Source organism: Arxiozyma heterogenica (assembly GCF_036370985.1).
Source record: "Arxiozyma heterogenica strain weizmannii chromosome Unknown scaffold_11, whole genome shotgun sequence".
Taxonomy (NCBI): Eukaryota; Fungi; Ascomycota; class Saccharomycetes; order Saccharomycetales; family Saccharomycetaceae; genus Arxiozyma; species Arxiozyma heterogenica.
Window position 1 is genome coordinate 960,149 of NW_027042664.1, and position 18,337 is coordinate 978,485.

Below are 18,337 nucleotides of genomic sequence, written 5' to 3' on the forward strand. Positions count from 1 at the left end.
ATGGGCTTAACTTTTTAGATGCTAATTTATCTCACTTATTTCAATATCAGTAAACCAAACAACAAAGACATCTTGAACATATATTACATATTATAAACAGATCAGCTAAAAAAAAGAGAATTCAATAAAATATGGTATCAGGTAAAAGATATTCTGAAACGGCCCACAAAGTTGCTCAAGGTAGAGCCAGAAAGAAAAGACAAGAATGGGAAAAGAGAAATGAAGAAAGAGAAAGATTAGAAGCTGAAGAAGCTAAAAAATGGGAGCAAGGTGCTCGTAAACCAAATCAAAAAAAACTTCTTGAGGAACAAAGAAAATTGGCTAAAAAGGCAGCCAAGCAAGAACGCAGAGAATTATTACGTGCTGAGGAAGAAGAATTAAGTATGGGTGGTAAGGGCTATTAAAAATTGCAATGAAAACGACAAAATGAACAATAATGACGTGTTCAAGATTGAAATGGTCTGTTCCATTTCCACACAAGGACTCAAAGACAGTGATCAACCATTCCAACGTAATGAAATCTTTAACATTATCAAACACAAACGATGGAAAAGAGACTAACTGCAGCTTTTAGGAAACAGGCTCAGTTTTTATCAAATTTTGATATTTATTTTTTTTAAAATAAGATCGCTACCAATTTGCCCAGTAAAGTAAACAATAAAATAACACTATTTCCCATATGCTTTATGAAGTTGTAAATTGTTCAGCTTTACAATACATCCATTTGGAGGTTAAATATTATTTTGCATAAGCATTAATAGATACATTATCTATATATATATAAAACAAAATCAAAGAATATTATTTTTAATATCATATCTAGACAGTCTATTTAAATTTTAATTACAAAGAATAAATAAACCATATATTAATGCGATCTACATTTATTCAATTTTATTTTCTATTTTACTTTGATTACTCTATAAGGACATTCATTAGCCACTAGTAATTTATTAAGAAAGGTAATGTTAACTTTACTATTCGCCCTTTCAACCCAATTCTTATTAGATTTTTTATTTTCTAGTTGAGATTCACGATCTGCAACTTGTCTAATAGCATTCCTAATATGCTCTTGAAATAACTTCATTTCTTCTACTGATGGGTATTTATAAATAAAAAACATATAATATCCATCCTTAGCTCTATTGGTAATTTTTCTCCCTTCATATTGTTTGCTTAACTCTTTAAGCATAATACTTTTATTATTCATTTTAACATTGTTACTAATACTATTAATATTATCAATAATATCCTTATTACCTTCCATCATGTACCATTCTTTAATAAATATCTGCTTAACCTTTACTGTAATCTTTCTTCTCCACACAGCAAAATCTCCAGGTACCACTGATTTCTCATTAAGATAGACTTTTCTAAGATAGTCAACGACCTTCTTAGATTGGCAATCATCAAGGAAACTTTTCATTTGCATTGCTTGAACAGTGATACTTGGCTTGGTTTTTCTGAAAAGACTTAAGAAATGATTTGTTGGATAAAATCTCATTTTGAAATACGAACAGGAATACGCTAACGATTCTTGTGAGTATAAATTATTAGAATTAGCAAATCTAAGTATGGGTCCATGTAACCCCTTTGGAAGTTGCTGTTCATTTGCAGGTGGGGTATCTCTCGATACTGGTAATTTAACTTGTGGATAGTATTTCAAATCTTTTAAGAACTTTAATTGTAGTTTCATCATTAGGGCTAACGTACACCTTATAAATCTGAATTTATTTAATATTTATGCTAATGAAAATTTTTTTATTTATTCTATTGCCACATTCTAAATCAACTAATTTTTTTCAAATCTCACAATGATAAAAATGTCCATCTCTCTCTTTCTATATAGATATATATATGTCGTGTGTTTGTATGTTTATCACCTTAAGTTACAAGTTCTTGTCGTATTTATACTTTTATTACAATTTTTCTTCATTGTAAAGACAACGGCAGCATGCATTACAAAAAGTGAGAAAAAAAATAGAAAGAGAAAAAGCTCTAATACACTTCATTAGGATATCCAATAATAATGCAATGCCGATATAAGTCTAGGATAAGGCGCAACAGTATACAAACAAACTGTAATTTTAAGTAAAAAATATCTAAATATATAGTATATATAAAATTACCAGTTAATATATTGTCTTAGCACAACTCTAAAAATCTTTAATTTTCCACTTTGCATTGTGTTCAACTTATAACTTGTAGCAACAATGTTACCATCACGATTTTCTATAACTCTTATTTTAGTTTTTTCAGGTTCATATGCCGTAACTATAGCCGAATAACTATCTTCGTTACCCACTTCTATTAGCCTTCCATGCCTTTCTAACTTACCCTTTCTTATCACAATGACGTCACCTGGAACAACGCTAGTCATTTCTTGGTCATCTAAACTACTACCTGCTTTGAAATTTACCACTGTAATACCAAATGTACGATTAGCTATTGGCAATACAACTTCTTCGTTTAATGAAGTTAGAAGATCATTAACAAAATTCTTAGTATTAACTTCTTTATCTAACAGGGATTCACCAAGCCTTAAAATCTTTTGGTTCAAAGAAATTGGTAATGGTCCTGTAATCTCAAATGGAATGAATTTTTCTTCAACTAACACTGCAGTATCAATTGGTGATTTTGTAGCATAGACGACAGAAATGTTTGCTTGTGTATAGTTCTCAAAAAGAATATAAAAAGTACGAAATATCCATTCTTCACCAGTACGCTTGGTAATTACTGAATCACCTCTTTCAACATTGTATTTTAATTTAGTAGCTTCAATTTCTTTTGGTACTGCCATTGGGTCAGGAGAGATCCACCATGGATTTTTTGAATTCAATGTAATCTTGACAGATGTTAATGATAAAAGCAAATCCCTATGTGTTGTTGTTCTTCTTATTAAACCAATTGGTTTATTATCTGCTGGAATAGATGGTACAGGTGGAGCAGAAGTAGGATGCGTGGTAGGAATTGGTGGTGGAGATGGAGGTGGCGATATATTGGATTTTGTGATCTCTGTGACAGGCATTGATGCTGGAATCGGAGGTGGAGAGGATGGAATTAATGGTTGTGTAACTTTAGGTGGCCTAGATGGTGGAACAGATGGAGCAGATGAAATTGGAGAATTAGGTAAAGGTGGAACAATGGGTGGTGGAGGTGGAGCAGATTTTGCAAATTGCATACTAATATTAATGGAAGGTTGTGAAGCAGGAACATTACTAGAGATGGGTTGTGAAGAAGACGAAGAAGATGAAGAAAAAGAAAAAGGTAGAGGAGGTGGGGGCATGTGATGAATCTGGTTACTTTGTGAAGCTGATCCTTGCGATTTGGAAGATAAAGATTGATCAAATTGAGGTATTGGTGGCTGAGGCCTTTGTGATATATCCATCTCATTAGCAACAATTTCTGCCTTATTAAGTGACTCTTGTACAGATTGGTCAATACTAGAGACTTCAGATTCCGATTCAGATAGATGTTCTTTCAAAATCTCTGTTGTGGTGGGAGGAACCCTTGAAGAATCGGTGATATCCTGAACATCTCTTTCATTCAATAAAGTAGTATCGATAGATGTATTTTGCATCAATTCCTTTTGATTATTTTCTTTGGTTTCAGTATTATTTGTTTTGTTAAGTAGTTCATTGAATACATGAGATGAATTGGAGATATTTTCATGTAATTCGGCTTTATCTTCTTTTATTTCTTCTTCTTCTTCCTCCTCTTGTTCATTCTCTTCTGTTTCTGTATGTTTCTTATTTAAAAAGGATAAGGCATTAGGATCAGCAAATGGCATAATTGGTATAGCTTGTGGCAACATATCTTGTTCTTTTTGTTCTTCTGATTTTTCCTGTTCATGCTTTGATTTTTTAATTGTAGTATCATTAGAAGAAGAAGAAGACATCATGGATGAAATTGGCATACCAAATGGATTAAATCCTACGGAACCACCACCAAATCTACTAGCACCTGCTAATTTTGCCATTCTTTCTCTTAAAGCAGTTCTTCTAGCTTCTTCAGAGTCTTCCTCAGAATCTTCTTCCTCTCCAGAAGATTCTTGATGAGCACGATCATTAGAATCATTTTCATTTTTTACTTTATCGCATAATTGACCATCATTCATATATTTTTCTTCTTCTTCTTCTTCTTTTTCTTCATGAAATCCCTTTTTCTCTTGATCAATTTGATTCAAGCTTATAATTGGATTTTTACTATCATTATCATTATTATTGTTGTTATTATTGTCGATATTGATATTTGAGAATTGAATATTTTCACTTTGGCCAGATATAATAGAGTCAATATCATTAGTTTGTTTATTAGAGTGGGAAGTATTAATAGATTGAGTAGAATGAATAGAATTTAAACTTTTTCTTCTTTCCATCTTCTCTCTTTGTTCTAATTCTTCTTGTTGCTGAATTCTTTGTTTTTCTTGTAAAATAGCAATCCGATCTTTCAAACTCATTTTGGGTAAATCATCAATATCCTTATTATTATTATTATTGTTGTTGTTGTTGTCATTATCATTATTGTCATTATCATCATTATATGAATTAATTACATCAATACTTTCAGTTGGAATATTAATGTATTTATTATTCTTAGTTGTATTATCCGTTGAACCATGTTGTGTTTCGTCTTTATCTTTACTTTCTGAGTCAGTAGCATGAGGTTTGTCATCTAAATAATATTTGACAAAATTTTTAGGAAAGATACCTTCTCTTTTTGAGTTATTATTATTATTATTGTTGTTGTTGTCATCGTGGAACTCACCAAAATACCATTCGTCATCCTCGATAGAAGTGACAGTAATAATTTGGTCTTTTTCAAAATTCAAATCATCTTCATAATCCGAATGGTACGGGAATAAAGCGATAACTTTGAATGGAACACTAGGTTCAGACATATTATCCCAAAAAACGACAAAAAATAGAAAGGAATAGTCCAGAGTAAAAATAAATAGGAAGGCTTAGTGTGTTGTGTGAAAAATTACCTGTTATTAAACTGAACAGATAAGTAAAATAACAACGTACTGCCAAAATACTGAAATATATATATACATATATATATATATATATGTGTATATATGTATATATGTATATGTATATGTATATACACGTATATATGTATATATGTATATGTATATGTATATACACGTATATATGTATGTATGTCTGCAATGGCTTAGAGTTTTATCAGCGGTTACAGGTAACAAGAAGAGCCACCTTGTTAACGTTTAACAAGAATCTGTTCTTTCTCTCCTTCTTTCCTTTTTTTTTGTTTTCATTTTTTTTATTTTTACCTCCTTTCTGCCATCCCCTGCTCTTCTTTTTTTTTATTTTTTTAAACAAAAAGAAACAAAACAAAGCCAAAACCTAGTGGGTGTATGGGTGTGCGCATATCTTGTTTAGTAATGATGCTGAGTAAGCGAGCACCTTCTTTCGCAGAAGAAAGAGAGAAAAAGAGAAAGAAATACAAAGAATAGTTTATTTGTCTCTTCACAAGGAGACACACACAAAATATATATACATACACATATACATATACATTTATACACATACACATACACATATACGTACACTTATATGTTTGTTTGTACATGTCTTCTCTCTGTTTCTGTTTGTTCTGTTTTTAAGAATCTTCAAAACCTCAAAAATGAAAAAAAAAAAAAAAGAAAAACAAACTAACAAATATTGTTTTTGTAATTATTTGTTTTTTTTCTTATTTAATTTAATTTGATTTGATTTGATTTGATTGACATAGAACGAAACCTTCCAAATAATGAGGGAATAGCAAATAGAAGAGCGATGAGTTTGTATACAAAAGTGATAAGTATACACAATAACAGTTGAATTCACGCTAAATTGACATATAACTATACTTCTTTCAACAACTATTTTTTTCTCTTTATTTTTGACAACTGTTTATTTACTCTTAACAAAAATAGATACAACATAGATTATTACAACATACACCAATTACATATTTAATCATGTCAAATAATGAAGTACCACTGTTCAATAGTGCTAGAAATTCTATCTCAAATGGCCATATGATCAGTAATAATATTTCTAATAATAACAGTAATAATAGCAACAATAATAGTGATAAGAGTAAGAGCCGAGATATGATCAAAGAAAAATATAAGGATCTATTAATGGAAAGAATGCGTATGAATCCATCTATTTCAACTAAGGATAACGATAATAAGGATTATCAAATTGATGAGAACGATTTGAAATATAATGATTTGGATTATTTAGATGACACTGATGATGATTCAGACTATGATTATTCATATACCAATAATTATAAGAGAAATAAAAGTGATGTAAATGTAAGTGATACAAGTGATAATGATATAACATTGGATGAAGATAACGATGAATATGTCTCTGGTGATTATGATTTGGATGAATCGTATGACTATGACTATGAATATGATCAAAGAAATCCACAACATAAATATAAATATAATAATAATGATGATGATAATGATGATGATGATGATGATGATAATAATAATAATAATACGCTAATATCTAATAAATCTTTTTTTCATTTGAAATTTATTTTCATATCCTTTCTACTCTTCTCTGGTATCGTTTATTTTATCAGAATAGGTGGATCCTATAACAATGATCTATATTCATCTCCGGTAAAGACAACTGGATCTATCACAAATATTCAAAAACAGATCAATCATTTATATAATGAACTGAACGTAAGAGACAAAAAATGGAATAACGAATTTGATGATAAATTGAGAATAGTCATATCGCAATTCGAAAAAAATATTAGAAAACTGTTACCAAACAACAATTTCATAAACAATTTTCAAAATGAACTGAATTTAATCAATTCAAAGATAAATTCTTTACAGGATTCATTCTATAATAACAATAGTAATCATAACAGAGACTCAAATTTTAAAATTTTACAAAACTTTACATACTTACAAAACGAAATCCTAAATGAATTGAACCATTCTCTACCCTTGGAGATCCCAGTTATGATCAACAATTCTTCATCTATTATGATAATACCTGAGTTACATACATATATCACGAAATTGTTGTCAAATTTAATCCAAAATTCTAATCTTACCAATGTACCTTCACCAAATTTAAATGATTTAAAATTGAAATATGATTTGAATAATTATATCAAAGAAATCTTGACAAATGAATTTCAATATATTGATAAAGATTTCTTGTTGAGTGAACTGAACCATAATTTAAAGATCAATAAATTAGAAATCTTAAATGAATTAAAAGATAATATTAAAATGGAATGGAATAAATATGCTTATAATCAAAACAATAATAATAATAATAATAGAAACAATTTTCCTGAACGATACTCTACTGTACTTTTAAAAAGATTAATAAACCAAATATACGACACTAATCAGCATCAATGGGGTAATGATCTAGATTTCATGACATTTGCACAAGGTACAAGATTATTGAAAAGTTTGACTTCGAACAATTCACCAGTTGGAAATGGAATCACCTCAATGCAACTATTATCTGATACAAAATTAGATTCGATGTCAACGTACTGGCAAAGTGAACCAGATTCGAACGGACAAGTCACTATTGGGATCAGATTTAAACAGCCAATATATTTAACCAAAATATCGTATTTACACGGAAGGTTTACAAATAATTTGCATATGATGAATTCTGCACCAAGGAAAATATCAATATATGTCAAATTAATGCAAAATATTGATACAATAAATTTACAAAAAATTGCAAGTCGAAATAATGAAGGTGATTTATTTGCCAGAGACAAATCATTTATTAAGATTCAAACATACGAGTATGATATTTTCAATAAAAAAATCAAACAAAATTTCTTATTGCCAAGCTGGTTTATAAAATTTAAACCATTGGTTAAATCAATGATATTTGAAATCAATTCAAATTATGGTAATAAAAAGTATGTATCGTTGAAAAAATTTATTATCAATGGTGTTACGGAGACAGATCTGAATATATTAAAGTCAAAGTCTTTCCCTACACAAAACCACAAAGATGATGAAAGTTCATCACCTGAATACCATTTTGATTCTAGTTTTGAACGTATCCAGCAACAACAACAACAATTGAAAGAATCTAATATTCAAAAAGAATCAGCAGAACGTAGTTACAAAAGTAAAAATAACCAAAGAGATACAAATATGAAAAAAGTACCATCCTTTGGAGAAGATGAACTTGTTTAAATTGCCATGTAAAAGCTACAATGTTTGCCTACCTTTTCTTTTTTTTTCTCTTTTTCTTTTTTCCCTTTTGCATTCTTACATTAATTCATTATAAAGGATAATATATCTATAGTTATATTCATCCATTTTTGAAATTTCTAATATAGCTACATTGCATTACTATATTCAATATATATTTCTATACCAACACCTATACGAATATTAATATTCGGTTGCATTTATCAAGAAAGTATATATATACATATATAGATCTAAAAATACAGACATAAATAAAGATATAAACATATCTATTCATATTACGTAACGACATGTTTAGATATAGTAAATCATGCTTTCAAAAAAAGGTAAAAACAAAACAAACAAACAAGCAAACAAACAAACAAACAAACAAACAAACAAAAAAATGAGGAAGGAGAGAAAGACGGAAAATTTGCGCTTTTTTTCTGTCTCTCCCTATTTTCTTCTTTTTTATTTTTTATTTTTTATTTTTTTGGTTCGAGGAGGCTCTTTGTGGAAATTTTTTTGTTATAGTAACAAATTTAGTATATGATATCATATTGTGAGAAAAATGGGTGGAAAAAAAGAAAAACAGATAAAATGAAATGACATGTTAGTAGAAAACAAAGTGTATGCATATATACATATGTTTGTCTATACGTCTGTGTAGTGGTGAGAATCCCGTAATATTATCACATTAAATCAGACATCGTAGTTGGGAGATGTTAGCACCAAATTGGCATTGTCGTTCTTCTTCGTTTTTCCCTTCTTTCCTCCTCTTTGTATTGCAATTACCGCTTTGGGACATATATCAAATCTTTTCAATTTTATGTCTGAATTAGGCAATATTGTTAGCTTTCTTTACCTAATCAAATAAAAACAATAAAACATCAAAAAGACATAAAACTGAATAGAAATAACATAAAGGAAAAGAAACCAGTTCAAATTCTCCATTACACACACACACACACAGATATATTGTAGGATATATTTATACGTATATATTTATTTAGATTTCATAAACTGTTTGACAACAATATTCGAGGATTGAAAATAACTGTTCCTACATTATTTAAATATCTCCCCTCCCCCTATTTTAGACAGATCATATCAAAACAATCTCTTGAGTGTCTTTTACTTTGCTTTGATCTTCTACCCTCTTCTATTTGGTTTTTGTTCTTTATCTGTAACTCCTTTTTGAGTATTCAAGGAAAATACAAACGTTCTGCTAAAGTGTCAAAATTAATATTATCTACTTAGTTAAAGATGAAGTTCTTCCCTAGTGGATTAAAAAGCCCTGTTGTTATCGGAAGAAAAGAGTCGTTGTCAAATTTGAAAAATTTTACTAACGCATCCCATTCTGATTCCAATTCTTCAAGTTCTAGTTCTCAACAAGTTCCATCAACTCCGTCCTCAATACCACCAACACCTACAACACATATATATTCTTCTTCCTCTTCTTCAAATTTATTCCAAGAACTACCTCCCGAATTGTTTCGAAATATTAGACCCTTATTAATCATTCTTAAAGCACAAAAACAAAAAGTTTATTATAATTGGACTTTAGAAAAGAACCCAGATAAATCTTTGCAATGGGAGATCCGTTATGCAAATGACACCGTTGAAAAACTGACCTCCTTATCCCTAATTGGTCCTCAGATGCAGCTTGTAACAAGCAACACTAAGATAGAATATGTTTTACCGTTGATCAATCGCAATTCCTCTTTTTCAAATTTCCAAATATCTAATGATAATCTAAAATTCGATGAACCCAACATCGTTCTATCCTGTAATAATACCAAACAACTAGATTTGTTAACTAGTCTTTGTTCTTTATCTATCTTTGAAAATATATCAGTATATAAAGCGTTGACTGGTACCGTGATATCTACTATGGGGTTCCATTTACCTGATATTAATATGATACTAAATTCTCAATATAATTTTAAAGATTGGTGTGAGATTTATATTCAGGGGAAAGGTTGGATCAAAGCATGGTGTCATATAAACAGAAAATCAAATATTAATAAAAGTCATAGCAATAATAATAATAATGAGAGTGGCAGTAGTAGTGGGGGAAATAAGAAAAATTATAAACCAAAGGGGAAGTACCAGATTAAAATATATAAAGATATTAAATCAAATAATCCCACATCAACAGCAAATTTGATTTGTTATATACAAGATTGTGACTTTGTTCAAGATGTGTTTTTTTATAATCAATACCCAAATTTTGATGATTGTGAACAATTTATACAAAATTTTAACTCAATTAGAATTTTAGGTGATGTCAGATATAATAATTTAGACACTATACTGGATGATAAAAAGAAGAAAATGTTTTCTCCAAAGAGAAACGTCTCAACAAGCTCAATAAAGTCCGATTCAAGTGTTAATTTCGATTTAAAACATAATGGTATCATCATTAGACCAATAGCACATAAAGGGTTACCACACCTGGATTCAATGATTAAATTCATTATACCTATCTTTGATGTTACAAGAAAATACGGTCGTCCAAATCATTTCATTGTCTCTAGAACTGATAAAGACTCTTTGATGTTTGGACTACCAAAATTGCCAAACACAAATTACTTCAAAATCAATGACAATGCACACTTATTGTCTGAAAGGAATATGATTGAATCGGATTATGACTTTAATGATCCATTAACCTATTCAATGTCTTGGGTAACGGAATACCTGAATAAAATTTATAAATCCAAAACTTCCTAAAATTATACTAATATTATTATTTGTGCACCTTTATAATATTATTTGATTGCTCTATAATATTTCTATTATTCTCTAATAAATAATTTCTTTTAATTTAATTCTTACCTAGATTAAACCAGAGAGATTACATATTAATATACAGTTATCTTTCTTATATATATATAGCTTGGTGGATTTTTTTTTCTTTTTGATATTTTGTAAAGAAACAAAAATATTTATAGAATATAGGTAGTTAACTTAATTTTTATATATATCTATATACTGGTTCTTTTTTTAAATAATATGTTTAAGAAAAAAAATATTCAGTTTTGTTTTATACATTATCTTGTTCAATGCCTATACTGCTTCATTTTTTTTTGAGTTTTCATTACATCTTCATTCTCTTATTTGGACCATTTTCGTTTGTGAAGTTATCATTATTATTATTACTCCTTTTGTTATTAGTAGTAGTATTAATAATCTTCCTATATCTAATTAATGCTAAAATTTCTTCTATTGAATGTTCTGTTCCATTTTCAGTATATATAAGGTTGAAATTACAATCGATCTTTTCCGGTTTCATCCCACTTATATGAAGTATCTTATAGATTGGTCCATTTCTGTGCATTGTGTCATTAAATATAGATAACTTATTATTACTTTTTGGCTGATTGAATGGCATTGATGCAACTTGCTTTAAAGGTTCGATCTTAGAATTGGGTTCAATTCTACCCGAAATTAAGTGCTTATTTTCTTTGAATTTTTCATTTCTTGATTCAAATTTTAAAGTAGATGCAATAGCTGTAGCCGAAGGTACTATTGACTTATCATCAAAAATATTGCGTACACTTGATTTAAAAACATTAAAAGTATCACTAGCTTCATCATTTTCATCTCTATAGATACTAGAAGAGCTTGAATTCAAATTATTTAGATTTAGATTTTTTGTCTTAGCTTGGCTATTATTTCTTATAATCCTGTTTTGATAATTTCGTATTAAATCATTTCTCTCTTGATTCAATATTAAATTGGGCTCATGATAATTTATTTGGAATACAGGATTGTTATTTTGATTAGAATTTTGAAAGCCATCATGATCTGTAGTTCTATTTACTTGTGAAACTTTAAAATTTTCATTTTCTTTCAACAAATTTAATTCATCTAATAGTTGCTTTTCAGGTTTAGCATTAGCCTGGATTCCTAGATTAAGAACTTGGTAAGCTTCAAAATATCTTTCCAACAGCACAAAAATATCTGTAAAATAACTATAAAAATCACTCAATTCAACACAGATATCAGATCTATACATGTAATAAAAAATATCGATTTGGTCTTCAGTGGAGTAAAAATTTGAACAATAATCTAGCCATACATTTAAATATTTCGGATCATTTTTATATCTATCAAATCGTTGGCAATATAACAAACATAATTCAACAATCTCTAAAAGACTACTTCTCTTTAAAGTCCAATCACTCATTATTTTATGTGATTCGATCTCTATATACTCAACAAATAAGGATAATGGATCATCTACTAGAGAAATTTGATTTAAGATTTGTTTCCAATGCTCATTTTTACTTGATTCATTTGAAGTTTTGGACGTTGTTTGCAATTGAGATATTAAAGATACTGACCTTCCTTTTCGTTGATATGAATAATTCTCTTTATCATCTTCTAACTCGTCAAACAAAATTAACTTCTTGGGCATTGGAAGAAAGATTTAGTGAAAGAACAGAAAAAAGAGGTTATTATTGAAGACTATGAATCAGAAAAAGAAAAAGAAAAAAAATTTTATGTTAGTAGCTACTTCAGCAACTATTTTTATTAATTGTGTGTTCATATATTAATGCTGTCTTTGACTATTTTTATTCTTTCCACTTTTGTGTCAGTTAATGTTGCTGCTTCATGTTTGTTTTAAAATTAGAGGGCATTCAAAAACATCGAAAAAAGGAGAAAAAAAAGAAACAAAACCCTCATAGAAGTATAAAGACAAATACAATAAATAAGTGTAGAATAATTCTAACCCTCATTATTTTTAGTTTTATTTTTTTTCATTTCCGTTGTATTAAAACAAAAAACACCAGAGAAATAATATGAAAGGGAAAAATGAAAAAAAAAAATAAAATTAAAAAAAAAGTTATCCGCTACCGGATAAAAAGGAACTGTAATAGAAAAAAAAAATGATATAGAATTTTAAAACTAAGATTGAAAAATTAAACGGTGAAAAATAAAAAGAAAAAATAAATAAGATAAGTTTCTTCACAAAACAATATATACGCAACATTAAAGGATTAACTGAGATCGAAATAATTCATTACAAGTGCTCGTACATGCATATATATACTTATGAGTAGAAACTTTTCTGAATTGCTAGTTTTTATACTCTCAAAAAATTGAGCAGTAAGAAGCTAACACAGTCATATAAGTAAGTGTGCTATAATTGATAATTTTCTTTTTTCTTTTTTCTTTTTTTTTTTTTTTTTCAGGATTATCACCTTTTCATAACCCCTTATATCGAGAATAAAAGTTAATTGATATATTCTCTATTTTATTAATTTATCGAGTTATTTATAACTGGAATGTCCAAACAGTTCAATTATACTACATCTGAAAGAAGATCATCTGTTGTATATTCTACTAGTGTTGGAAAAGGTGGATTGTATACTCCTGCTGACTATATCCCAGAAAGAGAGGAGGAAACAGTCTTTCGTGAATTACAGGAGGAGGAAGAAGATGTACAAGGTGAAAGGGATTTAGAAGCAAACCCATCATTTAACACCTCCACTCTAGATGAATTATCTCAACTGCGAAATAATGCTCCTAACGACAATAATAAGAAAAATAACTATGGAAGTGTAAAACCCAGCGCTACAATAAAAAAAATTTATATCATAAAGGTCTTCTTGATGAACAACGTGATTTGTTAATTGACAATAAATTATTAGATCAAAGTCGTAGACAATCAAGAAGTCAAGTCCTTTTAGATGAAATCTATAATAGTATAGAACAAAATGTATCCACTTCAGAGCAAGAAATCGCTGAAGTGTGGGAAGATGCAATTGATAATGGGAAACCAATTAAATCCTCATATCGAAGAGAAGCACAAGTATTGACTTTTAATGCGTTACCCTTGATTTTCACTTTTATTTTACAAAATTCTCTGTCATTAGCATCAATCTTCTCAGTATCGCATTTAGGCACCAACGAATTAGGCGGTGTCACTTTAGGCTCTATGACAGCTAATATAACCGGATTAGCAGCTATCCAAGGTCTATGTACATGTCTAGACACTTTATGTTCACAAGCATACGGTGCTAAAAATTATCATTTGGTAGGTGTTTTGATTCAAAGATGTGCAATTACCACTATTATTGCATTTTTGCCTATTATGTATATGTGGTGGTTTTGGTCTGAATCAATTTTAGCATTAATGATTCCGGAACGAGAGTTATGTTTCCTTGCAGCACGTTATTTAAGAGTAACATCCTTAGGTGTCCCAGGTTTCATCTTGTTTGAATGTGGTAAAAGATTTTTGCAGTGTCAAGGAATATTCCATGCTTCTACGATCATACTTTTTGTCTGTGCTCCTCTAAATGCCTTAATGAATTATCTTTTTGTTTGGGATAAAACGTTAGGTATAGGTTATCTTGGTGCACCTTTATCTGTAGCAATAAACTATTGGTTAATGGCCTTAGGCTTATTGTTATATACAGTTTTCACAAAACATGAGAGAAATCCTTTAAAATGCTGGAATGGTATCATTAAAAAATATCAAGTATTCAAGAATTGGCAAAAAATGTTTAATTTAGCTTTACCTGGTATTATTATGGTGGAAGCAGAATTTTTAGGTTTTGAAATATTAACAATCTTTGCATCTCATCTTGGTACTGCTGCGTTGGGCGCCCAATCTATTATAGCAACAATAGCATCGTTGGCATACCAAGTCCCCTTTTCAATATCTGTATCTACGAGTACAAGAGTGGCAAACCTTATCGGTGCTTCTTTGGTAGATAGTTGTATTTTAAGTTGTAAAGTTTCATTGTTTCTATCCTTTGTCTGCTCCTCTTTTAACATGTTTGTCATTTTCACTTTTAGGCATCAAATTGCTTCTTTGTTTAGTGGAGAGGCTGATGTTGTGAAATTAGTGGTATCAACGTTACCATTATTGGCACTTATGCAAATCTTTGATGCATTTAATGCATCTACTGCAGGCTGTTTGCGTGGTCAAGGTAGACAAAAGATTGGTGGATATATTAACCTTTTTGCCTTTTATTGTATTGGTATCCCAATGGCTAATTATTTAACATTTCATCGTGGATTAGGTATCAGCGGTTTATGGATAGGTATATCATTTGCATTAATCTCAATGAGTATATGTCAAAGTTATGCCGTGTTCCATGGTGATTGGGACCATATAGTTCATTCCGCAAAAGTGAGAAATGCTGAAGGAAGAACTTAACTATTATAAAATGAATAATCGGAAATTTTTATTTTATTTTCACTCCTTTTTCATCCTTCTTCTTCTTTGTCTTTTATGATTATATGGTATATTTATTTATTTATCGTATCTTTTTGTTTTCTTTCACTTATTTCGTCTAACTGACTCTCAATTTCGACTGCATATATTTTATACTTTATATAAAACATTTAACAGCATCTTTTTTTTTGTTATTTGTATTAATATATTGTATTAACATTTTCTCTGATATACTTTATACAAGGCTATGTATTTATTAATGTAATAATAGATTTTATGAAAATATTTATAATATTTATTTTATTACACAATTATCATATAAAATATAAATGCACATATATAGATACATATTTATGCTTATATATATATATAATTTATATATTTGTAGAAATGGATAGAAAGTAAATTATACACAAAAAAGATTTATTAAATTGCTTTTATTTTGTCATTTTTATTAGTTTTTTAATTTCTTAGATTCTGGTTCATTTGAAGTATTATCACTTTGCTTGGATTCTTCCTCCTCGCTAACTCTAGACCTTTTAGCTTCTTTAATATTTTTAGAGAAGATTATAGATAATTTCTTTGGATTAGCAATTTCCAGTAAAGATTTTTCGAAATTAGATAATTCAACTTCAATACCATCGATAGTGACTTTTTCTTTAGAAGTTTCATGCTCATCAACTTTCTTTTCGCCTGTAACTAAGTCGTCAATAACGTCATTATTATAATATAACGGTAAGACAGGTGATTTGTTTGTCTTAATGAAAATCAATCTAATTTTATAATTATCAAGCAAATATTTTGTAACAGATTCCACATTTTGTACCAAATCTGATTCATTAAACCAATTCAATTGACCTAGATGAACGTTCAAAGTTGTACCACGGGGTAATTTAACTGGCAATTTATGTAAATAAACTTTTTTAATAGAATTAATTAAAGTTTCTTTAGAAAACTTTTTTTGGGATGAAGAGTAGGTTTTGATTGATATTGGAGTAGTCTCTAGTTTGTTGAATGCTTTCCCACCTAATAGTTTAGGTAATGTTGTAATTACAGAATCATCTGCTAAAATCAAAGAAAATTGTTGTATAAAAGCTCTTCTTGATTCGAAAGCCTTATAAGTCGTTTTCAAAGTATTAACAGAGATAAGTTCATCGATTATGATATTATCTTCGTTTAAAGAATCAAATAAATCATCCTGACTAATTTTATCGACGTCTGTATCCTTTAAAATCAAAAGGCATTTGAAGTCTTTTAATGCGGTGATACTGTTTTGTTTCCATGGTTTGTATAGGGAATGTTGGATGTCAATTAATTTCAGTTTAAATTGTTTGACAGATCCGGAGAAAGAAGTGGCATTAACAGCAATTAAATGGACATTTTGGTCAATATCTTCTATGTCAGCACCAAGCAAATCATTGCCATTTTTTTCTTCTTCTTCCAGTTTTCTTTTAACAAAAAGATTTAATTGCTTTACAGCTTTAGTAATTCTTTCTTTTGGTATTTCTTCTACTGATTTAGAGACTTCTGTCATTTTGACCGTCGAATTATATCTTCTCTTATATTTGAGTGTAAATGTAAATGTAAATCTAAAGCTAAATCTAAATTTTTATATAAAAATAAATATTTAGAATTTACAGGCAAAAGTTATATGTGAAAGTCAGAATAAGGTCAGAATTATTCAAGTATATTCTATACACTGTAACAATAGTTATATATCAAGAGTATTACAGAGCACAAAAGTTAGTATTATTTATTGTCTACTTGAACAATTCTTGCGATGAGCTTTAAAAGTTCAATTTTACCAAATTCTACGAAAAAAGAAAAACAAAAAGATTCAAAAAAAATTTTTTTTTTTGAAGGACTTCTCAAACGAAATAAAACAGTAATAAAGAAGATTCCGGGCGGAATTTAAGAAGTCGCAAATCATGTGATCATTATTTCTGTCCCATACTAGTACGAGAAAGACCATAGTTATTTCAAATTCAGACTAATGGTAATATAAACTTACACATGAGTATACAAACATATATATATATATATATATATATATCAAACATGATTGTTGTTGTCTCTAAAACCTTTGTATCTATGAATCTGGCAATAAGGAAACAACAGACCATATTACAAAAAGGGTAAGACTGGAATTGAGAATTTGGAGAGAATTTACAGAAAATTCCCCTACGGAATTTACAACAACTGGGAAGTTTTGCAAAAGTTTGAAAGAGAACAAAAAAAATTAAAAAAGAAACAGTGATTAAACTGAAAAGTTATCTCAGAGGGTGGAAACACAATAAATGTGTGTGCTCTATTATCTGTCTGCAATGTACACTACACAAGTAATAAGATTATACGGACATTTGGCGCAAGCTATAACATTATTTATATACACAATTGTATCAGTGGTTTTTCCCTAAACCATATAGGTATATAAGGAATCAGAAATGGGTAAAAGAAAGAAGTCATCAAGAACTCCAGTTAAGAGAGTGGTTCAAAAATTGGATACAAAATTCAATTGTTTATTCTGTAATCATGATAAGTCTGTTTCTTGTACATTAGATAAGAAAAATAGTATTGGGACTTTAAGTTGTAAGATATGTGGACAATCATTTCAAACTAGAATCAATTCGTTGTCACAGCCTGTGGATATTTATAGTGATTGGTTTGATGCTGTAGAGGAAGTTAATCAAGGGCACGGTAGTGATGTAAATAGTGATTCTGAGGGGTCAAGTAGTGATTATGAAACAGATTCTGATGAGGAAAGAAACTCATCTACAAGGATTAAATCTGGGTCTTCTAGAGTAGTAGTGGATTCAGATGAAGAAGAAGAAGATGATGATGAGGGTCATAGAAATATAAAAGAAAGTAATAGGGGTAGAAATGTACTTGACAGCGATGAAGAAGATGAAGATTAAGAACTG

General features: G+C 29.2%; 9 protein-coding genes across 9 annotated transcripts; 5 read left to right on the forward strand and 4 right to left on the reverse strand.

Annotated features, from left to right (window-relative positions):
- Nucleotides 1-131: 131 nt before the first annotated feature.
- On the forward strand, nt 132-404 carry LSO1 (Lso1p; the record flags this gene model as incomplete). Its single annotated transcript, XM_064857077.1, has 1 exon — nt 132-404. One exon carries the CDS (start codon nt 132-134, stop codon nt 402-404), a length of 273 nt encoding a protein of 90 aa, XP_064716210.1.
- Nucleotides 405-901: 497 nt separating this feature from the next.
- Nucleotides 902-1,699, reverse strand: PET130 (Pet130p; the record flags this gene model as incomplete). The annotated part of the gene is made up of 1 exon (XM_064857078.1): nt 902-1,699. The coding sequence occupies one exon, from the start codon at nt 1,697-1,699 to the stop codon at nt 902-904; it is 798 nt and encodes a 265-aa protein (XP_064716211.1).
- Nucleotides 1,700-2,125: 426 nt separating this feature from the next.
- On the reverse strand, nt 2,126-4,900 carry BBC1 (Bbc1p; the record flags this gene model as incomplete). Its single annotated transcript, XM_064857079.1, has 1 exon — nt 2,126-4,900. The coding sequence occupies one exon, from the start codon at nt 4,898-4,900 to the stop codon at nt 2,126-2,128; it is 2,775 nt and encodes a 924-aa protein (XP_064716212.1).
- A 1,086-nt stretch (nt 4,901-5,986) lies between these two features.
- Nucleotides 5,987-8,224, forward strand: MPS3 (Mps3p; the record flags this gene model as incomplete). Its single annotated transcript, XM_064857080.1, has 1 exon — nt 5,987-8,224. One exon carries the CDS (start codon nt 5,987-5,989, stop codon nt 8,222-8,224), a length of 2,238 nt encoding a protein of 745 aa, XP_064716213.1.
- Nucleotides 8,225-9,487: 1,263 nt separating this feature from the next.
- On the forward strand, nt 9,488-10,957 carry TPH3 (Tph3p; the record flags this gene model as incomplete). The annotated part of the gene is made up of 1 exon (XM_064857081.1): nt 9,488-10,957. One exon carries the CDS (start codon nt 9,488-9,490, stop codon nt 10,955-10,957), a length of 1,470 nt encoding a protein of 489 aa, XP_064716214.1.
- Nucleotides 10,958-11,324: 367 nt separating this feature from the next.
- Nucleotides 11,325-12,647, reverse strand: MAD3 (Mad3p; the record flags this gene model as incomplete). The annotated part of the gene is made up of 1 exon (XM_064857082.1): nt 11,325-12,647. One exon carries the CDS (start codon nt 12,645-12,647, stop codon nt 11,325-11,327), a length of 1,323 nt encoding a protein of 440 aa, XP_064716215.1.
- An 871-nt stretch (nt 12,648-13,518) lies between these two features.
- On the forward strand, nt 13,519-13,866 carry PWA37_000406 (uncharacterized protein; the record flags this gene model as incomplete). Its single annotated transcript, XM_064857083.1, has 1 exon — nt 13,519-13,866. One exon carries the CDS (start codon nt 13,519-13,521, stop codon nt 13,864-13,866), a length of 348 nt encoding a protein of 115 aa, XP_064716216.1.
- Nucleotides 13,867-15,870: 2,004 nt separating this feature from the next.
- Nucleotides 15,871-16,950, reverse strand: CIC1 (Cic1p; the record flags this gene model as incomplete). The annotated part of the gene is made up of 1 exon (XM_064857084.1): nt 15,871-16,950. One exon carries the CDS (start codon nt 16,948-16,950, stop codon nt 15,871-15,873), a length of 1,080 nt encoding a protein of 359 aa, XP_064716217.1.
- A 910-nt stretch (nt 16,951-17,860) lies between these two features.
- ELF1 (Elf1p) lies at nt 17,861-18,331 on the forward strand (the record flags this gene model as incomplete). Its single annotated transcript, XM_064857085.1, has 1 exon — nt 17,861-18,331. One exon carries the CDS (start codon nt 17,861-17,863, stop codon nt 18,329-18,331), a length of 471 nt encoding a protein of 156 aa, XP_064716218.1.
- Nucleotides 18,332-18,337: the final 6 nt, after the last annotated feature.